The sequence below is a fragment of the Talpa occidentalis genome, unplaced genomic scaffold (genome assembly GCF_014898055.3).
Source record: "Talpa occidentalis isolate TD23 unplaced genomic scaffold, MPIMG_talOcc4v2.1 talOcc4.12, whole genome shotgun sequence".
NCBI classification, from domain to species: Eukaryota; Metazoa; Chordata; class Mammalia; order Eulipotyphla; family Talpidae; genus Talpa; species Talpa occidentalis.
The window spans coordinates 9,690,497-9,710,548 of NW_023601212.1; the positions used below are offsets into that span (position 1 = coordinate 9,690,497).

General features: G+C 51.7%; 2 protein-coding genes across 6 annotated transcripts in view; one reads left to right on the forward strand and one right to left on the reverse strand.

Moving 5' to 3' along the window:
• The first annotated feature begins 2,922 nt into the window (after nucleotides 1-2,922).
• On the forward strand, nucleotides 2,923-4,416 carry CAPS (calcyphosine). Its single transcript, XM_037505180.2, has 4 exons — nucleotides 2,923-3,028; nucleotides 3,098-3,275; nucleotides 3,374-3,580; nucleotides 3,661-4,416. The coding sequence occupies exons 1-4, from the start codon at nucleotides 2,946-2,948 to the stop codon at nucleotides 3,760-3,762; spliced, it is 570 nt and encodes a 189-aa protein (XP_037361077.1). The 5' UTR covers nucleotides 2,923-2,945; the 3' UTR covers nucleotides 3,763-4,416.
• RANBP3 (RAN binding protein 3) overlaps nucleotides 4,322-20,052 on the reverse strand; it is a 53,554-nt gene continuing 37,823 nt past the window's right edge. For 2 of the 5 annotated variants that reach the window (XM_037505174.2, XM_037505172.2), the window contains 12 exons: nucleotides 19,034-19,099; nucleotides 18,082-18,174; nucleotides 16,778-16,896; nucleotides 15,285-15,404; nucleotides 13,203-13,306; nucleotides 11,974-12,052; nucleotides 11,132-11,234; nucleotides 10,463-10,587; nucleotides 8,801-8,921; nucleotides 6,402-6,544; nucleotides 5,865-6,048; nucleotides 4,322-5,692 (listed from right to left, as the gene is read on the reverse strand). In XM_037505174.2, the coding sequence (XP_037361071.1) occupies nucleotides 5,649-5,692; nucleotides 5,865-6,048; nucleotides 6,402-6,544; nucleotides 8,801-8,921; nucleotides 10,463-10,587; nucleotides 11,132-11,234; nucleotides 11,974-12,052; nucleotides 13,203-13,306; nucleotides 15,285-15,404; nucleotides 16,778-16,896; nucleotides 18,082-18,174; nucleotides 19,034-19,099 (1,301 nt within the window). In that variant the 3' untranslated portion in view covers nucleotides 4,322-5,648. The remainder of the gene's footprint in view (nucleotides 5,693-5,864; nucleotides 6,049-6,401; nucleotides 6,545-8,800; nucleotides 8,922-10,462; nucleotides 10,588-11,131; nucleotides 11,235-11,973; nucleotides 12,053-13,202; nucleotides 13,307-15,284; nucleotides 15,405-16,777; nucleotides 16,897-18,081; nucleotides 18,175-19,033; nucleotides 19,100-20,052) is intronic. The other 3 variants (XM_037505175.2, XM_037505173.2, XM_037505176.2) reach the window with 2 other exon arrangements.

Genomic DNA, 20,052 nt, shown 5'->3' on the forward strand with positions numbered 1-20,052 from the left:
CTTCAGACTTGGCTCTGCTTGCCTGGATCCGAGCCCAGGGGACCCTCTTTAGCTAAAGTGAGAGTCTCAATTTGGCCCCTCACCCTTTAGGTCACCTGACCTCTGGTGCCTCTGGTTTAAGAGCTCTCTTTGTCTGGGAGATTCATAAATTTGCCCCCTTGCCTTGATTCTTGTTTCTTCTGAATCAACCTCCATTCCTTGGCTAAAGCTTTTTTTTTTTACTTTTCATCCCAGATCAGAATTTGGAGTCTCAAGCGTTATGCTTTTTTTCATCATTCATATGAAGACACGTTTTCAATCTTAGGTATTTTTTCCCCCCAAACTGTCCTTCCCTCAGCCTAATTTAACCCAGAAAAAAGAGTGTGTGGGATATGCTGAGACGGTAGCAGCCAGGCTGCGCTGCCCAAGAAAGCTCAGGCATCCCTTAACCTTTTCTTGATCACGTCCTGCCTTCAGGCCTCTATGCTGGCTTTTCCTCTGCGTGTCACATGACTGATTCCTTGTCACTCAGGTTCTTGCTCCAATGTCACCTCCTTAGGTCAGGTAGCCTTATTTGAAGGAATTCCTCTGCCGACCTCCCACCATCACTCCATTTTATATTTCTGGAACTTCTTACCATGAAGGTGTGAGTTCCATTAGGGCAGGGTTTCTGTCTGTGTTGTTCTCTGTCACCAGCACCTGGCTCACCTGGGGAACGGACCCCGGTAGGGAGGGACTGGATGGGTGTTTGGGCCTGAGGGCAGCCAGGAGTCCCAGGACACCAGGGGAGGCCCCTGGACCAGTCTAGCTTTTGTAGCAAGCAACCAGCTCCTTTTTATATTCCCCAGAGAATCTATTTTTAAACTCCTTTTCTTCCAGCTGCCCTTCTTAGCCCAAGACATTTGGGGTCTTTGCTTTTTATCAAACCGGGGATCCTCGTGCCCCACTCTGCCCAGCCTGGTGCCATGGCAACTGTTGCCGGCCTCCTTACTCAGGGAATTGTCACACCAGGAACCATGGGGAGGGGGTAGGGCCCATTCCAGCCAGAAAGGTCGGCATCTATCCCCAGCCCTCGGGACGGTGCCGCCCGCCTGCCCTCCATCTAACAGTGACCCCTCAGTGTAGTAACAATGGCCCATTTTCTTCTCTGGAAGAATAAGGGGGGCTTGTTTGTATGAGGGGAAGGCAGGTTGGGGCCTGTCTGTGCTCTGTGCTCAAGAATAAACCGGATGATTCTTGGTCTTTTCTCCATTCTTCCTGGTGTGGGGGCTGAAGTGGCCAGTGTTGTTCGCAGCCCGAGCTGGGTCCCTGCCGGGCGGGGCACAAGCAACCATCATGGGAGCTTGTCCCACGCGCAACACACATGCTTGTGTCTGACCTCTGCTGGCGGCTGCAGATGCAGGTATTGCCCCATTTTGCAGCTGTGGAAAGCAAGATTCAGCCCGGGACTTTTTTTGGGGGGTGGGTATTGTTGCAACTTTTTTTTTTTTAAAGATTTATTTATTTATACAAGAACCGGGGTACAGGCCAGATGCACGGGAGGGTGAGAGGATTCACCAGAGACAGAGAGGGGAACAGAACAGGCAGACTGATGAAATACACTGCTGAGGGGAGCAGTGGGCGAGTCAGGAGAGGTCTGCTGCGCCATGTGGGATTCTCGCCGGCCAGCTGGGATCGAACCCACGCTGCAGAGGCTGCGGACAGCTTCACAGCGCTGTGCTCAAAGGCCTGCGCCACCAGGGGAGGCCCTATTGTTGCACTTCTGATTAGCTTAGAGGAACTGCTAAAACAAACCGAAAACATTGTGGTTACATTTACATTTTCCTATAAAAGATTTTTTTTTTTCCTAGCAAAAAACCACAATAGAGTATTCCTCTGCCTGCGGGAGCCTTCTGGGCTTCCAGTCTTGAGCGGCATTCACTGTGGTTTCTCATAAAGCTGTCGGTGTTACACCGGCTTTGTCTGGAATCACAGCCTTGGCTGCCTTGTAACCTATGGATTGATTTCTGACCGTAACAGCAACTTCTGACAACCCAGCTGTGCTTCGAGTCCAGGCTGTGACATACGTCCCACAATCTGAGACTGTGCGGGTGCTGGGTACCCATGTTTTAATCCCGGGACATTCATTTGATCCCGCCTGTCGGTGTCGTGTGGCGTTGGCAATGATGATGTCCAAGTCCGGGTTGACGCCTTCGGTAACGGTGGCCTTGGTTCCTCCGGGGTGATGCCAGGGTCAGGCTGCTTCTGTCTCACTAGCTTGTCATGGGTGAGTCCAGCATGTTTAATAACTGAGCCAGTCACCAAGAGACTCACGCTGACAGCTCTGTGTCTGGTTCTAAATAACAAACTAGGAACTATTTTGTTGAAGTTAGCCTTGAACCTTCTGTCAGACTCTGCTGTCTCGGCCTGTACTGGTGGCTCAGGTCCACATCCAATGCGCCATCCTCAATCACCTCGAGCCTTTGGAACTTGGCTCCCCCTCAGCAGCTTTGCCTGCTACTGAGTGAAAAGGGGGACCTAGTTCAGGTGCCACAGGACCCGGCTGTGAGCCTCCCTGGCCAGGGCGCTGCCTACCCCCATCAACACTGTGGTGGTCTCTCCTTGTGACCAGGAAGGGGTTCCCTCCTGGCACTGTGGGATTGGCAGAGGGTGTAGGCAGGACAGAGTTGGCAGTGGTGCTAGGGCTAGCACTGTCCTGTCCCTCTCTGCCCCTGGCATGGTGAGGGTTACAGCTGGGGCCCCGCCCAGTACCCGGAGGCACCGTCCCTTAGCAACAGCCCTGCTGGGCAGGACGCACCACTGAACTATCCTGGGAAAATCAGGCAGGAGCCAGAGTTGCCACCTGGAGGGCTCCAGGACAGCCGGCCTCGCGGTGGGCTTCTTGCACTCTGCTCACAGCCTGGCCGGCTGAGCAGGACTCCCCTTGACCTGTCTCCCTAACTGGCCGCCCGGAGCCCTGACTCAGCATGGATGCCGTGGACGCCACCATGGAGAAGCTTCGGGCACAGTGCCTGTCTCGAGGGGTCTCGGGCATCCACTGCCTGGCCAGGTGAGTTGTCCCCTTGCACCTCCCCAACGCTCCCCCCATTACTTTCCAACATCATCCCCTGTCCCCCAGGTTTTTCCGCCGCCTGGATCAGCACGGGAGCCGATCCCTGGATGTGGGGGAGTTCCAGCGGGGCCTGGCCAAGCTGGGGCTGGCGCTGGCCACGGCTGAGGTGGAAGGCATCTGCAGACGCTGGGATCGCGATGGCAGCGGGACGCTGGACCTGGAGGAGTTTCTACGGGCGCTCCGGGTGAGATCAGGGTGCCTGGCCAGGAGCTAGTCCCTTCTGGGGCCCAGACCCCACTGTCTGGGTTGGGCCCCCACATTGACCACCTCTCCCCTCCTCAGCCCCCCATGTCACAGGCCCGTGAGGCAGTCATTGCAGCTGCCTTTGCCAAGCTGGACCGCAGTGGGGACGGCGTGGTGACCGTGGAGGACCTCCGGGGGGTGTACAGCGGAAGTGCCCATCCCAAGGTGCGGAGTGGGGAGTGGACGGAAGAGCAAGTGCTTCGCCAATTTCTGGACAACTTTGACTCTTCAGAGAAGGATGGGCAGGTGGGTACCCACACAGCAGCCCCTCCCCCCGCACCTCCTGCCTCAGCCTCTGGTCCCACTCGTGGCCCGTCTGCCCCCAGGTCACACTGGCTGAATTCCAGGACTACTACAGCGGTGTGAGCGCCTCCATGGACACAGACGACGAGTTTGTGGCCATGATGACCAGTGCCTGGCGGCTGTGAGCATCACACCCCTTAGATGTCTCCACTGTAGTTGTAGGACGCCCCCCCCCACCCAACCCCAGCACCCTTGAGCCGGGGCCCCTCTCACCTGGGCTGTGAGCCGGGCAATACTGGGGCTGTAGAACTGACTGGACCTGATCTGGAGGACGGTGCTCAGCCACCAGGTGAGAGGTTCCAACAGCGGGCCACTGGCTCAGGCCCCTAGAGAGCAGGGCCCTTGCAAGCCCAAGTCTCATGCTGTGGCACATGCTCCCCACCCCTCCTCTGATCTGCTCAGTGGACCCTTGGCCCTGCCAGCAACTCTCACCCCTGCCCCTCCCTGTGAGGCCTCCAGGAACCGAGGTGGCCCTGGGTGGGGCAACAAATGGCTGTTGAGTGAAGCAGGGCCCCGCACAAGGCAGCCATTCTTGAAGGGCAGGCGAGTTTGGTCACCTGCCCAGGCGTGGCATATGGGGCGGGGGCCAGGGGCCCACAGGGAGGCCAGGCTGCTGGGGACCTCGCCCTAGGAGGCGGAGGTGGTTCTTGGCCAGGCTGTGCAGCTTCCTGAGGCCCCTGGGGCATGCAGGAGGCCAACATTTTAGTTAAAAGTTTTAATGTAGTTCCCAAATACATTTCATATGACAATCTTACATAAATGTTCCAAAACACATGGGCATTATCTGGTTTTACTTGTCACTAGTTGGCTAAGGCTTAAAGCAGAAAAGTGTGGCCGGATCTCTTGGGAGGGCCTTTGGTGTCTTCCCACGGCTCAGGCTGCACGCTCCAACCTGAGGTGGAGGCGGCACAGCTGCAGAGACCAGGCTTCTCCCCACTCTGAGGGTGTGGCCTGGCGGCTTCCCCTGAAATCCCATGGTGCCCTGTGCACAGGACCCTTCCCTGTGGGCCTCTGCAGGCAGGTGGTGTCCAGTGGTCTCAGCCATGGCCAAGGTGAGGGTGGGCACAACACTTGCTGTGTGTGCTGTGAGCGTGTGGACAGTCTGTTGTCTGGAACCCAACCGCTGCCCTTTCCCCAAAGGCCAGGCTAGGGTACTCCCTGCCTCTGATAGAAGCCCCCCGCCCCAGATGGTGTTGGGGACAATGACATCCAGGATGGCGCAGGAGTGGCTGACAGCAGGAAGAAGCCTGGGTGTGACAGTGACAGAATGGGCAAGACCCCTCCTCACAGGTTCACTGGGCCCTTTTCTAGATAGGCTGGGGCCCCTGAGATGAGGAACAAGTGGGGGTCTGCCCACTTCCTCACCTTGAGCAGCTCACTGAGCACCCCCACCCAATCAAAAGGCCTGGACAGAGGCCAGGACCACAGCAAGATGGAGGACAAGGCCCACGATGGAGTTGCAAATGCTTGACGCATGACGTCTTAATCTAAGGAACCAAACGTGAAGCCCCGGGGGGGAAAGATCTAAAAAAAGAGCCCCAAATCAGAATGTGGGAGCAGGAGATAAAGAGAGCAGTAAACACACACCTAGCAGCCCAGTGTCCACACCTGTGAGGACTGGCCGGGGGCCTGGGCAGGCAGCAGGAACCCACAGGGCAGGGGTGTGGGCGGCGGCGGGGAGAGGCCGGCGACACGAGGAAGGGAGGAAGAAACCAGGTGTCCCAGTGAGAAGCCGTGACAAGTCTTAATGTGCCATTTCAATTCAAAGGAGGGGAGGGAAAAAAATGTTCTTTTTTTTTTGCTCATCAATATGATGAGGTCTCGTGTCCCAAACCACATTCAGGCAGTTCCCGAGTCTGCTTCTGAACGGGCCGTGCGGATCCGAACTGTGGCCAACCCAACGGGGAGTGTGGTTCCCGAGCGCCGCACCTCGATGCTGCAGAGGGGCAAGGCAGGTGGGCGGGCGGACAGACGGACAAAGCAGCAGGCTCGTGGGCAGCGGCTCCCGGCGCTATGTGCTCCCGGCTGTCTGCCCATCCCCTTCGTCGCCGGTGCCTGTGGGAAGCAAGGACCTACCGTCAAGGTCCCATCCTGGATGGAGCCCCTCCTCCCTGGGTCAGCAACCCATGTCCAGAGGTCAGCTCCAGGCTGGGGACAGCAGGTGGGAGGGGACCTAGGAAACTAGTCCTCCCGTACCCCCCGGGGCAGGGACTGCCCAGCTCACTACCTCCAGTGGCTCCCGATGGAGCCAGGACGTCGTCATCGTCACTGTCATCCTCCTCGTTGGAAGGAGCTGTCCCGGGCTCGGGGGCTGGTGTCTTGGCCTCCTGCTCCTGTTCCACACGGCTGCGCAATGCCAGGATGCGGTGGTGCAGGGCTGCGTACAGCTGCCCGGTGTCCTTGGAGCTGGCCTATGGGAGGCAGAGCCAAAGTGCCGGTTACAAGGTCTCCTGGGGAGAAACCCAACTCCCTCTTCTAGACAAACTCTGGGGACAGTGGCTCAAAGACCCACTGCCCCAAGGGCCTCTCCTCCTGGGTGCCGTTCTTGTCCCTGTTCCACTGACCTGAACCTGCTGGTTTTGGGGGCCACCCCACAAGAGGTCTCTCTGCCCGCTCCCTGGCTGACACACCCGTGCACAAGGAGAGGGCTGGAGGAGCCGGGGTGAGGTAGAGGCAGGAGCTCCCTGTGTCAAGGGGGCTTTCTCGGTAGCCTTGTCCCTCAAAGGCAGGCACCAGCCTGTCCTGCGTCCCCGGTGCTGCTCACCGAGATGAGGAAGACCTTTACACCCTGGTCCTCGGTGTCCATGGCTGTGATGCGGATGCTCTTCTCACTGGCCTTGTCGATCTGCATCTGGGCCCAGAGCTTGGTGTTGAGGATCAGCCGTAAGCTGCCCTGGGTTCGCATCACTGCAATCAACAAGGCCACTTACTCCCCGGCCCCCCAACTGTTAGCTACCAGAACAAACAATCTAGAAGGAGAGCAAAAACACCATAGGGCAGATCCCATGGAAACCTGCCAGCTCAACAGTCCTTATTTGCTGGGGCTAGCCTCACCCTCCCTCTCTAGGTCTGCTGGTGGGGTAAGAGACCACATACAGTGGAGGGTGCCAGGACAGTGGCGCCCCTGGGGAAGGGGTGATTAGGTGGAGCATGAGGTGGACAGCAGGGGCAGCTGGCAGGCTTTGTAGGCTGCACACTCAGGACAAGCCACACAAAAGTTGATACCCCTTGACTGTCTCCCACCCAGAGGCCTAAGCCCTAGCACCTGCACCGTTGTTTTCTTAGAGGGTCAAGGCCAATGCTGTTGAGCTTCATCAGGAGGGAACAGGCTGATAGAGGCAGTATATGGCAGAGAGAACGGGGGGTAGAAATTTCCTCTTTGCAGGTATGTGGGACACCCAGCGCTTACCCAAGGCTCCGTGAGCCTGCTAGAGTTGTGACAGCCTACCCACATGCCCCCCTCTACTCCCCACCTATGCCAGGCCAGCTCTCCCCATGTACAGGCCTTGTCACCCCAACCCAGGGCTCCAAATGACCACACAGGAGGGGAGAAGCATGGGCTAGCTCAGGAAGAGCTGCGGGGTCCGGGGCCCCCCCCGATCTCCATGAGGCCCTTCTCTAAGTCCCCCAAGCCTGGCCTTGTGGGCCCAATGTGTCCACCTCTGGGGCGAGTAGCAGTTTCCATGGGCTGAGAGGTCTGAGGTAAGGATCAAGGCTGTGCTGGGTGAAGGAAAAGCGGGGCCAGAGTGGACTTCAAGGAGGGAGGGAGGCTGCAGCTGTAGCGAGGCTGCCCACAGGCTGACACAGGGGTAGCAGCAACGCGTTGCATGCGCTCCGTTCACGTTTGAAAATTTCCATTAAAAAAAATAAAAAATTAATTGAGGGAGATCCAAGGGGGAGAAAATAGGAGCCTAAACAGGAGGGCTGTTTTCATCTCTGTTCTAATCCTTGGGAAGATTCTGAGTTCAAGGGTGTGAAGACATTTCTCAGATACTACTGAGCAGGGAGTAGGTTTCTCTGTGAAGGCTGGAAAACCACCTTCATCTGGGAAAAGTAGAAAAAAACGCAAATATTTCTTTCACACACACCCACATCCATTTTTTAAACCAGCAGACTTCTGGGAGTCAGAGTCACCTGTAGATAGCCCCAGAAGTATTACAATAGTCAAAGTAAAAAAGGAGGAACCCCCTAAATGTCCACCAATGTGATGGTCACAGAAATCCACTGTCAATGGAATACTAGTGTATAAAAGTTTCTTTCAATATGGAGTGTGTTCACAAAACAGCAAATGAAAAGAGCAGGAGACAAAATATTCCCCCATTTCCTAAAAAAATCAAAGAACCAACAAAATATTATTAGTGAGATTTTACTCCTGATGTTGATCTTTTTTTTTGGGGGGGGGGTTTCCCTTCTACCATAAGACAGTTGGCACTTTTATTATCAGAAAATAAGTTTAAAAATTGCTAAATAGGGCCTCCCCAGTGGCGCAGCGTTTGAGCGCAGAGCTGTGAAGCTGTCCGCAGCCTCTGCAGTGCGGGTTCGATTCCCAGCTGGCCAGGGAGTTACTCATAAGACTCTCACCCTCCCATGTCTCTGACCTGTACCCCAGTTCTTGTATAAAAATAAATAAATCTTCAAAAAAAAAATTGCTTTTTTTTTTTAAATCTTTTTTTTAAAAAGATTTAGTCCATCTATGCATACAAGAGCTGGGGTACAGACCAGAGGTGTGGAGGGTGAGAGGATTCACCAGAGACAGAGTGGGGAACAGAACAGGCAGACGGACCGAAATACACTGCGGAGGGGAGCAGCGGGCGAGACAGAAGAGGTCTGCTTCACCATGTGGACTGCTCCCTGGCTGGCTGGGGATCGAACTTGTGCTACAGAGGCTGCAATCACCCCATAGTGTGGTGCTAAACCCCTTGCGCCACCAGGGAGGCCCGCTAAATACTTTTTATATATTGTAAAACTCAGGAGAGTTCGTGGACAGGCTGGAAGCTAGAGCCTCTGGGTCAGGCCCGGCCCGCTTGATCTAAGTGTCCTCCTGTGGGGATCTGCTTCCCTGTGCCTGGGTCTGGGCCCTACACAGTCTTGGGAAACCACACCACCCCAAGCCCTCTCCACAGAAGCCCGCAGGAGGTCTCGCCAGCCTCCACTGCAGCTCACCTAGTCGGGACTGTAACGTGCCATCATCGGCTGAAGCCATGTCGTTGAGTCTGAGCAGCCCCCGTCCTCTCTCCACCCAGGATTGCGAAGTCTTGTCAAATACAAACAGCTTACACTGGATCTGGAACACAAGGCGGCCTCTGGGTGAGCAAGACCTGGGGAAGGGGGAACCTTCCATCTAATTTGTGTGAACCACTGAGGGGGGTGGTGTCAGCAAACTATGGTTGGTGAGGGAGGGGAGAGGGCCCAGATCTGGCCCTTGGCTTTTGTTCACTCAGCTTCCAGGTAGAAGGGAGTTTGCATTTTCAAAGGGGTATTAAAAACAAAAAAGAATCATTAAGGAAATGAAAATCAAAACCACAATGAGATATCGTCACTTCACACCCACAAGAAAGGCTATTACCCAAAAGACAGAGAACAGGTATGTGGAGAAATTGGAACCCTCACACACCGCTGGTAGGAATGGAAAGTGGTGCAGCCATTGTGGAAAACAACTCCTTAAAATGGTAAACATGGAGCTACCACGTGGCTCAGGAATTCCACTCTTAGGTTTCTACCAAGAGAAATGAAACACATATTCACATAAAAACTTGTAGACAATCATACCAGCATTACTCATAAATGCTAAGAAGTGGGAACAACCCAAGTGTCCATCAACAGGTGAATGGATAAATACAGAGTGGTCCATCCAGACACTGGATTTATTCAGTCATAAAGAGGGAAGCTCTGAAACTCACTGTAATGTGAATTCACCTCAAACATGGTGCTCAAGGAGAGAAACCAGACACAAAGTCCACAGAGTGTGATTCCATTGATGTGAAGTGTCCAGAACACGCAAATACAGAGATAGAGAGTGGGATTGTGGTGCCAGTGGCTGGAGGAGCGACCGACTGCTAATGGGCATGAAGTTGCTTTTTGGGGGACAAAAATGTTCTCAATTAAAGTTGTGAATATACTAAAAATTACATACTTTTATTCCTTGAAAGGGTTAATTTTATAATAGGTGCGTATCTCAAGAAAGTTGTCTACACGCACACACATGGAATATGCAATAGAGACCATTATGCAGAGACAGCCTGCAGATCTAAGTCAGTATGTCTTAACATGGGATCACAAAACAATGCTGAGTGGGGGAGAGAAGTACTACTCACACCCCACGTTAACCCGCCCGTCTGCTATGTGGTTGGCAGACACACACCCACATGTGTATGTGAAAACATGAGAAGCAGATGAATGAGCCCACAAAACTAGACAGGTTGCCCCAGAGTGGGAGGAGGACGAAGACAAGGAAAAAGTGGAGCAAAATCTAGGTTGTATTTATGACTTTTCCCCCTGATAAAACACATGGGATGCCTGCATGGCAAGTAACTATGGCTGTTAATTCTAGGTGTGGGAGGTGTTTGTTACAATCCTCTTTGCATTTTCTTCAACTACCAAGCTCTCAACACAGATCCTTTGCTCTAAAACAGAAAAACACAAAATGTTTCATATCTCAACAAAGTCGCCAGAGTAGTGCCACTGACACTTTGGTCACCTCCAAGGGAAGACTGAGGGAGGTCTGAGTACCTGGAGGTTGTGGCCAAGCCCTTGGGGGCTGCACCCCGAACACACCCCACTGCTGCCCATCAAAGGGCCCAGAGGCCCACCAGCCGGCTGCCTCACCTGTAAAACGTTGCTCTCGGCCTCTTCCCCGGTGATGACTTCCACTTTTTCCAACAAACACTTCCGTGCTGTTGCCTTGGTATAAGCGGCTGCCGATTCGACCAGGGACTCTGAAATGTTATTAGCTGAACGACACTATTTATTGGGGTGTGGGGGGGTGGGGCAAGCAGAGTGCACACCTTAGGACACCAAAAATGGTTGGCGCGGGCTGCAAAAGTGCCACACCCAGGACCTGGAGGGTCTCCAGAAAACAAGCCCAGTAACACAGCCTCGACTCCCATGTGGGAGCTGCCCAGAGCGGCTCTGGTTCTCCTCAGTGTCCCAGTCAGCACAGGAGAGAAAGGGTGAGAGACTTCTGAGAGGACACTGAAGAGAACCCCTTGCCCCATGCTGTCTCAGAGCACGAAGTGGCCTACGCAGCAGGTCTCTCCCAGAGTCACCTTGCAGCACCATGGCCTCAACATTTAAAGTGAACATGTTCCTTTCGGCTCACAGAAAATCAGCGCCCACGCCTTTTACTGTTCCCATAGCTAGATCATGTGGTTGTTACTCCTGAGGCAAGTCAGCTCCCCTGTACCTCCCGGGCAGCTTGGATGAACAGTGTTCCCATCCCTCAATATCTCCAAACCCTCCTCCCCTGACTCTCGGGCAGCAGGCCTGCCAGCATACCTTTCTCAGGGGTGGCCTCTTGGGACGAGGATTCTGACCCAGACTCAGCAGCTGCATTTTCCCTGCTGGCATCTGAACTGACCTCATTTAATTTTGGTGGGCTCTGCATGAAAAGAAAGGCACACCAGGAGGAGCGCGTATTGGTATTGCAGGACTGACTGCAGCGGAACAGGAGAACCCCCTGCAGGGACAGCAACTCTCGGCACTTCCCTGCTTGGACAGAGGGATTCTCTTCAAAGCTTTGGGGACCCGCCTAGACCCAGTGGATGAGATTGGATGCCCCTTCCCTAAGTGGAGTGTCCCAGTCAGACCTCCGACCTCCACACAGTGCTCCCCAAGCATCTTTTGCCAGTAAATCCTAGCAAAAAGGTGGCCAGCTCCAGTCAGCTCTCAGTCCACACAGGTCTGTCTACCTGTTACATGGAAACTGCCCTCGGGGCCCAGAACTCTTGTGGCACAAGCATTTGGTCAGAGGCACCAGTTGCCAGTCACCCTAGACCCTGATGTTTATCTTTGTCTTGTGAAGCAGTTCTTTGACTCCCACTGTACCAGACTTTGGTCTGAGAGTTGCGGCTTGGGTGGCCGTAGCTGGGAGGAAGCATGACTCAAGGGCAGCCTTCTTCAGGACAAGGAAAGGCAGGACATATGAACACCCAGAGAGCCCCTTCAGCAGCTGACACTGATTACCCTGCCCCCAGTTGTAAGCTGAGTCCAAGCCAGGCCCTCTGTCCCTGATGTGTGATGAAAAGTGTCCTAATTTTACAGGGACACCCTCTACCCGTGGGAAGATTCTAATGGTTTTTCTGGGTCCCCAGAAGAAGAGTCCCTACGGGGCCACTCACCAACACACGCTCGCTCATATTCTGGCCAAATACAAATTTGTTGCTGGAGGGATCAGCACTATTGGTCGAGTTCTCTAAACTGAAGAGAAGACGTGCCATGAGAATTGAATGGGAACATGAGATGCGCGCACGGTCAGGGTGGGGAAAGAGTCAAACTTCCGGTGCAGAAAGCGGAGTCTGGGAGAGGGAACCCTCCATGCCTCCAAGCCAGCCTGCATCACCGTAACGCGGACTGTTAGCTCCCACTTTGAGGCACCAAATTTCAGGGGACATGCCTGAAAGCCCCCAAGCCCCAGGAGGAGGACATCACACTAGGTACGCAGAATAGGACGCTGTCTTGGACAAGTCAAGTGCAGGAGTCAGAATCGGGAGCAACCCGCTTCTGGGAATGAAACCCAGCTGTTCCTCGGTGGTGGGCCACCCCTTGTCCAGTCACTGTAGCTCTCTAAGTCCCGTCTCCTGGCCCACATGAAGGAGGTACATCTCTTACCCCTGGGGCTGCTGGTGGGGGAGTCTGGCTGCCCATAAGCAATGCTCAACAAATGGCAACTGCCACTGCCATCACACTTGAGCCAATAAAAGAGGTCAAGGCTGTAAATACCTCCTGTCCTGGGAAATACTGTGGTGGAAAAGCATGTCTTTTAAAAAGCCCACTGGGGGCCTCCCTTGGTGGCGCAGGCGGTTGAGCGCTGCGCTATGAAGCTGTCCGCAGCCTCTGCAGTGCCAGTTTGATCCCAGCCGGCTGGCGAGGGTCCCACATGGGGTGGCAGACCCCTCCTGTCTCACCCGCTGCTCCCCTCAGCAGTGTATTTCATCAGTCTGCCTGTTCTGTTCCCCGCTGTTTCTGGTGAATCCTCTCACCCTCCCACACATCTGGTCTGTACCCTGGTTCTTGTATAAATAAATAAATCTTTAAAAAAAAAAAAATAAAAAAAAGGCCCACTGGGTCTGTCCTGGGCATGAGGTCCTGGTGACACAGGCTGCTCAAAGGTCAGGGTCCACCAACCTATAGAACTTGGGTCTTGCTTCAGGGGTGCGTTGAATCCCACCATCCCAGAACCTTCTACCCCCTCCCCTCTACTTTGCCTCTGGGGAGGAAGTGGGCTGGCTCCTGGTGCATGTGGCTGCCTCTTCTCGGGGCCTGAGGCAGTGACGATGGATGGCCGGAGGCCCGTCTGTGGCTGAGGCTCTCCCATACGCAGGCTGGGAGCCCAGCCAGAGACACGCACCTGGAGCTGATATACTGAAGGAAATAGTTGGTTGCGGTTGGTGCTTCTGAACTGGGGTGTCCAGCATTCTCCATGTCAGCTACTTCAGTGTTCTCGTTTATCAACTGGGAGAGAGAGAGGAAACATTTACTACTCAGAGAACAGCATGTTCTGGATTTCCACAGCTCAGCCTGTCTGCACAGCCCCTACATCACATGGCAAAGTGCCCAAGTGCAAATCCTATCATCTACTCTGTGTATGTGCCTGTGCTTGAGCACATGTGTGTACAGCGGGGGATGGGACTGTAACCAATTTCCTTTTCGATTTTAGTGGTTAAGATACAGAAAGAGTTTCACAAACTATTAGGCAGATTTTTCTCCCTTGTTCAAAAAAAAACAGCACTCAAGCTGGCATCTGGTTGAAATTTCATTGATGCTTCTGTCCCCAGAATACAGAATGCTTACGAAGCTGGTATTTGAAGGGCTTTATTATAAACATGATAAAAGCAGCATTTCTCAAGGCCGCCTTTTATGCTGACGGTTGTGCCATGCCCATTAAACATTTCTACTGTAACAGCCTAGGAACCCTTGCAGGTGGGCACTACCACCCTCATAGAGGCTCGGCGGTAGGAAATCACGGCTCTAAGTCATCCTCCACAGAGAAGCTGGGATGTGACTGCTCACTTCAAAGATGATGGAGGTTTTTGACCTCCGTAAGACTACCGCCCTCACCCCACTTTCAAGGCAGTCATTCCCCTAAAATCAGGGAATGGACTCAGCCTGATGGCCTAGGCCAAGTTCCCATCCCCCACTGAGTGGATTTTCAGACCTTCCCTTGTTCTGTTTCTTTTCCCTTGGCGGGAACAGCCTCCACGGGACTCATTATTCTGGCATAAAGCTGTGTAACATCAACACCTACTTTCTGTCTCTTGGGAGATTTGTGCTTCTATTGGACAGTAAGTACCAAAGGAGAAAGCAGAACACATGATCTGATGTTTTTTATACTCCAGAGAGATTTGTTTCCTTATTTTAGAGTTTCTCCCCCTCAGCATCACTGACATTTGGGGCTAGATCATCCTCTGTTTATGGCCATCATGGGCACTGTGGGGTGTTGAGCAGCATTCCTGGCTGCAGAAGAACCCACCCTTCAGTACAACCACGTCAGCTGTCCCTGGACACAGCCACTGACAATGCTCCCAGGCTTCCAAAGGAGATTATTGCAGGATACACCATGGAAAAATATCTTGTCCCTGTGTCTGGGAAAGGTAGTGCTGCCCAAATCTGGTTGTCCCAGAGTGCCAGTGCAAAGGGTTCGGAGCCAAGATCTCCTGTACTGCCAGCCACTCCCCACCCACTGACTCAAAGTCCCCAGACCAGACTGACATGCTGACATACCACTCAAGGGGCAGTCAGGAGGTGGTAAACACTAGTGCCTTCTTTGGGAAAGAAAACAGTATCTTTCCACTTGCCTTACTTTAAAAAAATAAGGTGATGGTTTCTCAACCAGGGGTGATTTGTTCCTATGGGAGACATTCAGCACTGGCTGTGTAATGTTTAGTTGTTATGACTGAGGTGGGTAGAGGCTGGGAATGTTGGCTAATACCCCACAGTGCCCAGAGCAAACCTCCAACAACTCAGAAAGACATGGCCCAATGCTGCTAGTGCTCTGACAGAAATCCTAATGTAAAAAAAAAAAAAAAACCCTACCTAGGGACCTCCGAAGCATCTCATTGTGACACTTGCTTTCTCCTTTGCCATGAAAATGTCAATTCTCAGGGAGAAGCACACGCAGTGGCTTGCTTCTCTGTCCCCCACTATATTATCAAGGGAGCCTGGTGCCAGAAGCCACTGCTGAGTTGTACACTTGGGGTGGAGGGGGTAGCACGGAGCTGGGAGTGTGTGCTAGGAGCCGAGCAGTGGGGTGTGTCAGGCACAAAAAACAAGCAGTTGCTGAGTGGGCCATGAGCCACAGGACTACACCATGATGGGCTCTGTCCTCTTCCCACCTGCCTTTGTGGGGACTTTCTGTTGTTTAACCTGGGGGAGGCATGAAAATAAAATAATTCATTAGTTCACTGGCTCACCCAGTCCTCTTATCATGTACCTTGACTCTGTCCCTCAAGTTCTGCCCAAACACAAATGCTTGCTGTGCGACTTGCTCTTTTTTCTCACAGTTTTCCTCCTCAGAAGTATTGCTAGATTCATTTTTCTGGGATTCCTTCTCCTATTTAAAAAAAAACCAAAACAACAACTGAAAAGAAGTGACATAGAGTCATATGTTGCTTAATGACGCTTGGTTCAAGGACACACTGCATGTACAGAGGGGGTCCCAACAGGCTACCACACAGCCGAGACATGGAGTGGCTGCACCATCTAGGTTTATGTCATTACACTCTAAGACAGTCATACAACGGCATTACCGAATGATGCATTTCACAGAACATAAACCCATTATTAAGTGACAAAACCGTATTAGCCCTGATAGCCAGATGAGCAACCTTACACCATTTCAACCTGTTCCACGTATCTCTTTTGGTGTGGCTCCTTGGGCGAGGGCTAGAACCAAAGGTAAAAGTGGATCAGGCAGACCCCCTGGGCTGGACAGGGTGAATCTTCTCCATGGAGTGCCCAAGTTTAACCCCTATGCTCATGAGTGAGGAACTTGGAGGAAGATGGGACGTGCGGGCAACTCCCTGGTCTCTAAGTCAGAGTTGTACAGCCCTCAAAGTTCCCAACAAGTATGTTATGGAAATGATTCCTGTTTCCAATTCTGAAGGTGGGGGGTGGGTAAGAAGGGGCTCAGGGATGTTTAAAATGGAAAGCCGGTGACTGTTTCCATCATCTGAGCCTGCACATCTATGGGGATATGAGGAGGAAGGGGAGGGTGGAGACTCTGCCTGTCTGCTGAATGGACAGAGTAGAAAGAAACCCAAAGATCTGATATGACTTTGTATTTGGAAGCCTTGGTGCCTTACTGCAACTCAGATTTCAAATTCTCCTCTGCCAGCTACAAAAGCAGGTTTTTCATGAATGCCCTGAATTTTCCAGCTGCAATGCAACACTACTGGGAAACAAATGCTTTTGGCCTAGATAAACCCATAACCATTATGGGTTTTCTTTGAATCATATTTTCTGAGCTGACTCTCCAGGCACCCTCTTACAACTAGAATGGGCACACATATACGAATCTCCCAGGAGCTGTTAGGGTGTGGAGACAGGGTGGAGAGGCATTCCTCCAAGTAAAATAGGTAACACCTTCATCAATGAACACCACTTTTTTGCCTGTGACTCGCAGAGTTCAATGGTTAGGGTGTCAATGGCAGGCATACTAACCCAGGACACATGGGGATAGATGTTAGTTTGGGGGACTCTGGGACAGAGCTGTGCTCTTGGAACGACCAAGAGGGATACCTTCGTGTTCCAGGGACTTGGCACATCAGTTGTGGTTATGTACTGAAACCTTTGAGCACATTCAGAAAACCTAATGCAGGCCAATGGTGACCCAGCTCAGAGCAAGCAGGCAACAGACACTATGAGTTCAGCAAAGCCCTAAGAAGTTCCCCTCATGGTGTGTGCCCTGCCCCAGCACAGACGGACCTCGAGGGCTTGGGCCTCAGCAGAGGGACTTGTACGTGTGGAGTTGTCTGGTGATGTCGACGTTGCGGCCCCCGTGCAGTCTGCTGGGATAGTGACCCCGTTGGTGCCGCTGCTTGGGACTGTGGGGAGGAAAAGAGCAAGAATTACTTAAGTTTAGCAAGGACCCGTTCTTGCCCAGAGGAAGTGCTGAACCAAGAGCACAGTTCTCCCTTTTGAAAGAAAAGGATCTGATGCCACTACTAAAAGTCATAAATTCTTAGTTTAAAAACCAAAAACTAAAACCTCACAGAAGCAAGACTATCTTATTGTTTAGTCCACAAAATAAGACTTTTCAATGTATTAGAAGCAATACTGCTAATTAAGGGGGGAAAAAGGAAAAAAGTACATTGGGGGGAAAAGATATTTTATAAAACAAATTTTACTAGTTTTTACTCTAGGCATTTGTTTCCCTTTAAATATTCAAGATTACATGACATGTACAACTTTAAATCTAGCTTTGATTGTTTGACATTAGAACCAAAAAACTTCACATGTAATTAAAAACTAATTTGGGGGAGGGGATATATATTGGGGGAAAATTTTGAGTTTTATAAAACAAATTTTACTATATTTTATGCATTTTTTCCCCCTTTAAATAGTTGAGAGTTATATGACATACATAACTTTAAATCTGTCTTCGTCTGGCATTAGAACCAAAAAATTTCCCATGTAATTAAAAACTCCTCAGAAATATTAACTAGTTCCTTCACATGTTGCCTCTAATAAAGACTTAGGAAATTCAGGGACAGATCAAGAGAAGACAAGTAAAATTCTTTAGTATTAGAAAATGAAGGATTAACTGAAATTAAGGATTAACTACTATCTGTTGGGATATAAAGGAAATACTGTTTAAGAGGTATGTCTTAAGTTCGGCAAATGAGATTTAAATGCAGGTCTCATCAAAATTACCCTTGAAGTCTCTGAAGACTAGAAGAAGGTTGAATTTTGCCTGCAAACATGCAGGGACAAATCTGAAACACCTGGGGAAATGGGCCAGCTTTTAGGATGGCAGTGTGTGTACCAAGCACGTTTTCACCAGCAGTCACACTTGGCCCTGGTGCCACAGGGAGGAAGTGGAATCACTTCACATGTTCCCTTGGGGTCACCAAGGATTTTAAGGACTGTTTCCCAGAGCTCTTTATTTCTGAGTGCATTCAGCAGATATTGCCAAAGTCACCTGTGTGGAGACACGGCTGTCCCAGGCGTGACTTCAGAACCGCTTTACCCTGCTGTCTGAGCCCGGCGCCAGGGCCGCCGTTTCTTACCGGTCTGGGAGAGTGCCTTTGGCTGAGGGGCTTGTAACACTGCCGGGCGAAGCACGCTCCGCTGCTGTTCCTTGGGCTTCTGGCTCGGCAGACCTGGGAATGGAAGTCAGCTTGCCCAGGGCCCTTGGATCCGGTGGGCAGAAGCACATCATCCCCAGCTCTCAAGTGCTTTACAGAAAAATTAACACCAGCAACCTGTTTACTGTCCCTCCCAGGCTAGAGTTTGCAGGAAGCCCTTTTTTAAAAAAAACCCAAGATTTTATTTACAGCTAGACATGCAGAATCTGGCTGTTGTTATTTATAGATAAGATAATATGAAATTCCCACATAACTGATCATGTCGAGTGAGCGCAGTGATGCTACAGGGGAATGAAGTGACAGTTGTTCTCCAGTGCTGGGGTCAAGTGCAGACAGTGAGGGAAAAGAAATGAAGAGGTCGCATAAAGGGCCCCTCTGTGCCTGTTTTTCCAAATGCCACACTGGGAAAATCCCTCTGCCAACCACAAAAAGGGCCTGGGTCATGAGAGGCTTTCAGCCTTCCAAGGACTTTCCTGTTGGACCTACAGGGTGTGTATTGTGCACGCCACTGCTTGGAGTATCCACTTACTAGCAGCGTGCCACAGGATCCTGGTCGCTCTGCTCATCAGGATTAATTCTGTGTGGCATGATGGGGTCAGAATACTCTGTATAGAGTAGAGGCAAAGGAGCTATTACTGGCACAGAGCGCAAATGTTCCTCATTGCTTCCTCCTTCCCAGGGAGGGCTCAAGTCTGACTTCCCTGGTCTGTGCCAAACTCTTTAAATCTGCTTTCCAGTGCTCAAAGGTTGGGTAAGGTGAGGTAACCCAGAGGCAGGTGAGCCTGGAGTGCACTGCTGCACACACATGCTGTGCAGAGGCCTGGCAAGGTATGAGAAAGCCAGTTCGTTTTTCTTGCCAGAGACAGGCACCTACCTGCGCTGGGTGCCTGGCCATGGATCAGTGTTGGCGGCTTCAACCGGAACCCACTGCTCTTTTCCTCTACAAGTACAAGACAAAGGATAAAAAGCAGGTCTGCCTGGGGTGGGGTGGTAAGGCCAGGAGGGAGAAGGGGAGGAAGAGAACTGTGGAAAATGTTTCTAAATGAAACAGACACAGATGTGTCCCCTCAAGCCACTGAGACCGTAGGGCAGTCTGGGGGAGGAGGTGAGAGCTGCAGGAAGTACTGACTCATTGGAGAGCAAGTACAAGGTGCGTCAACCTACAATCACCCCACTCAGCAGAGGCTGGGACACAGTGCTGCTCTTGCAGGTCCTGAAGAACACAAAACAAGTCCCCAGGACCCGTCTCCCTTTCCTAGGTTTGTCTTGTCAGAGGATGAGTCTGTAATCAGTAAACATCCCTGTACTGTTCATCACAAGTTTTCTGTGATGAATGGTCAGAGGTGGCGGACAGAGAGTTTGTGCTTTTTTCCAGAAGTGCCTGAGGGCTGAGCTTTTTCACTTAATGAGAGCACCACAAGGCCCCAGGGAAGGAAGCAGGGTTGTTAATCCTGGCCACCGAGAAGAAGCTGGGTTGCCTTAGGACTTAAGCCTGGGCTAACAGATACAGGGGCTTTGGGGAGTGCTCAAAACCTGGTTATAGCTCAGTCATGTATCCACACAGGTGGACACATGATTTGTGTGTCTTGCTGACTTTGCCCATCTCAGAAGAGGGTGTGTCTAATATGATCCTTGATGGGAAACATAAAAAGCCTTGCGACTTTTTCCCAGAGAAGCACAGGGAGAGCAGTTTCTCTTTAGTGCTAAGGTATAACCCATAAGAAAAATCTCTTAAGTCACAGAGAACACTATCAATGCATAAATATCCACTGTGTTTCCACACTAGCAATGAACAATACAAAGAAGTTAAGAAAACAATTCCATTTACAGTAATACCAAAAATAATAAAATACTTGGGAATACATTCAACAAACAAAATCCACAAAAGGTGTT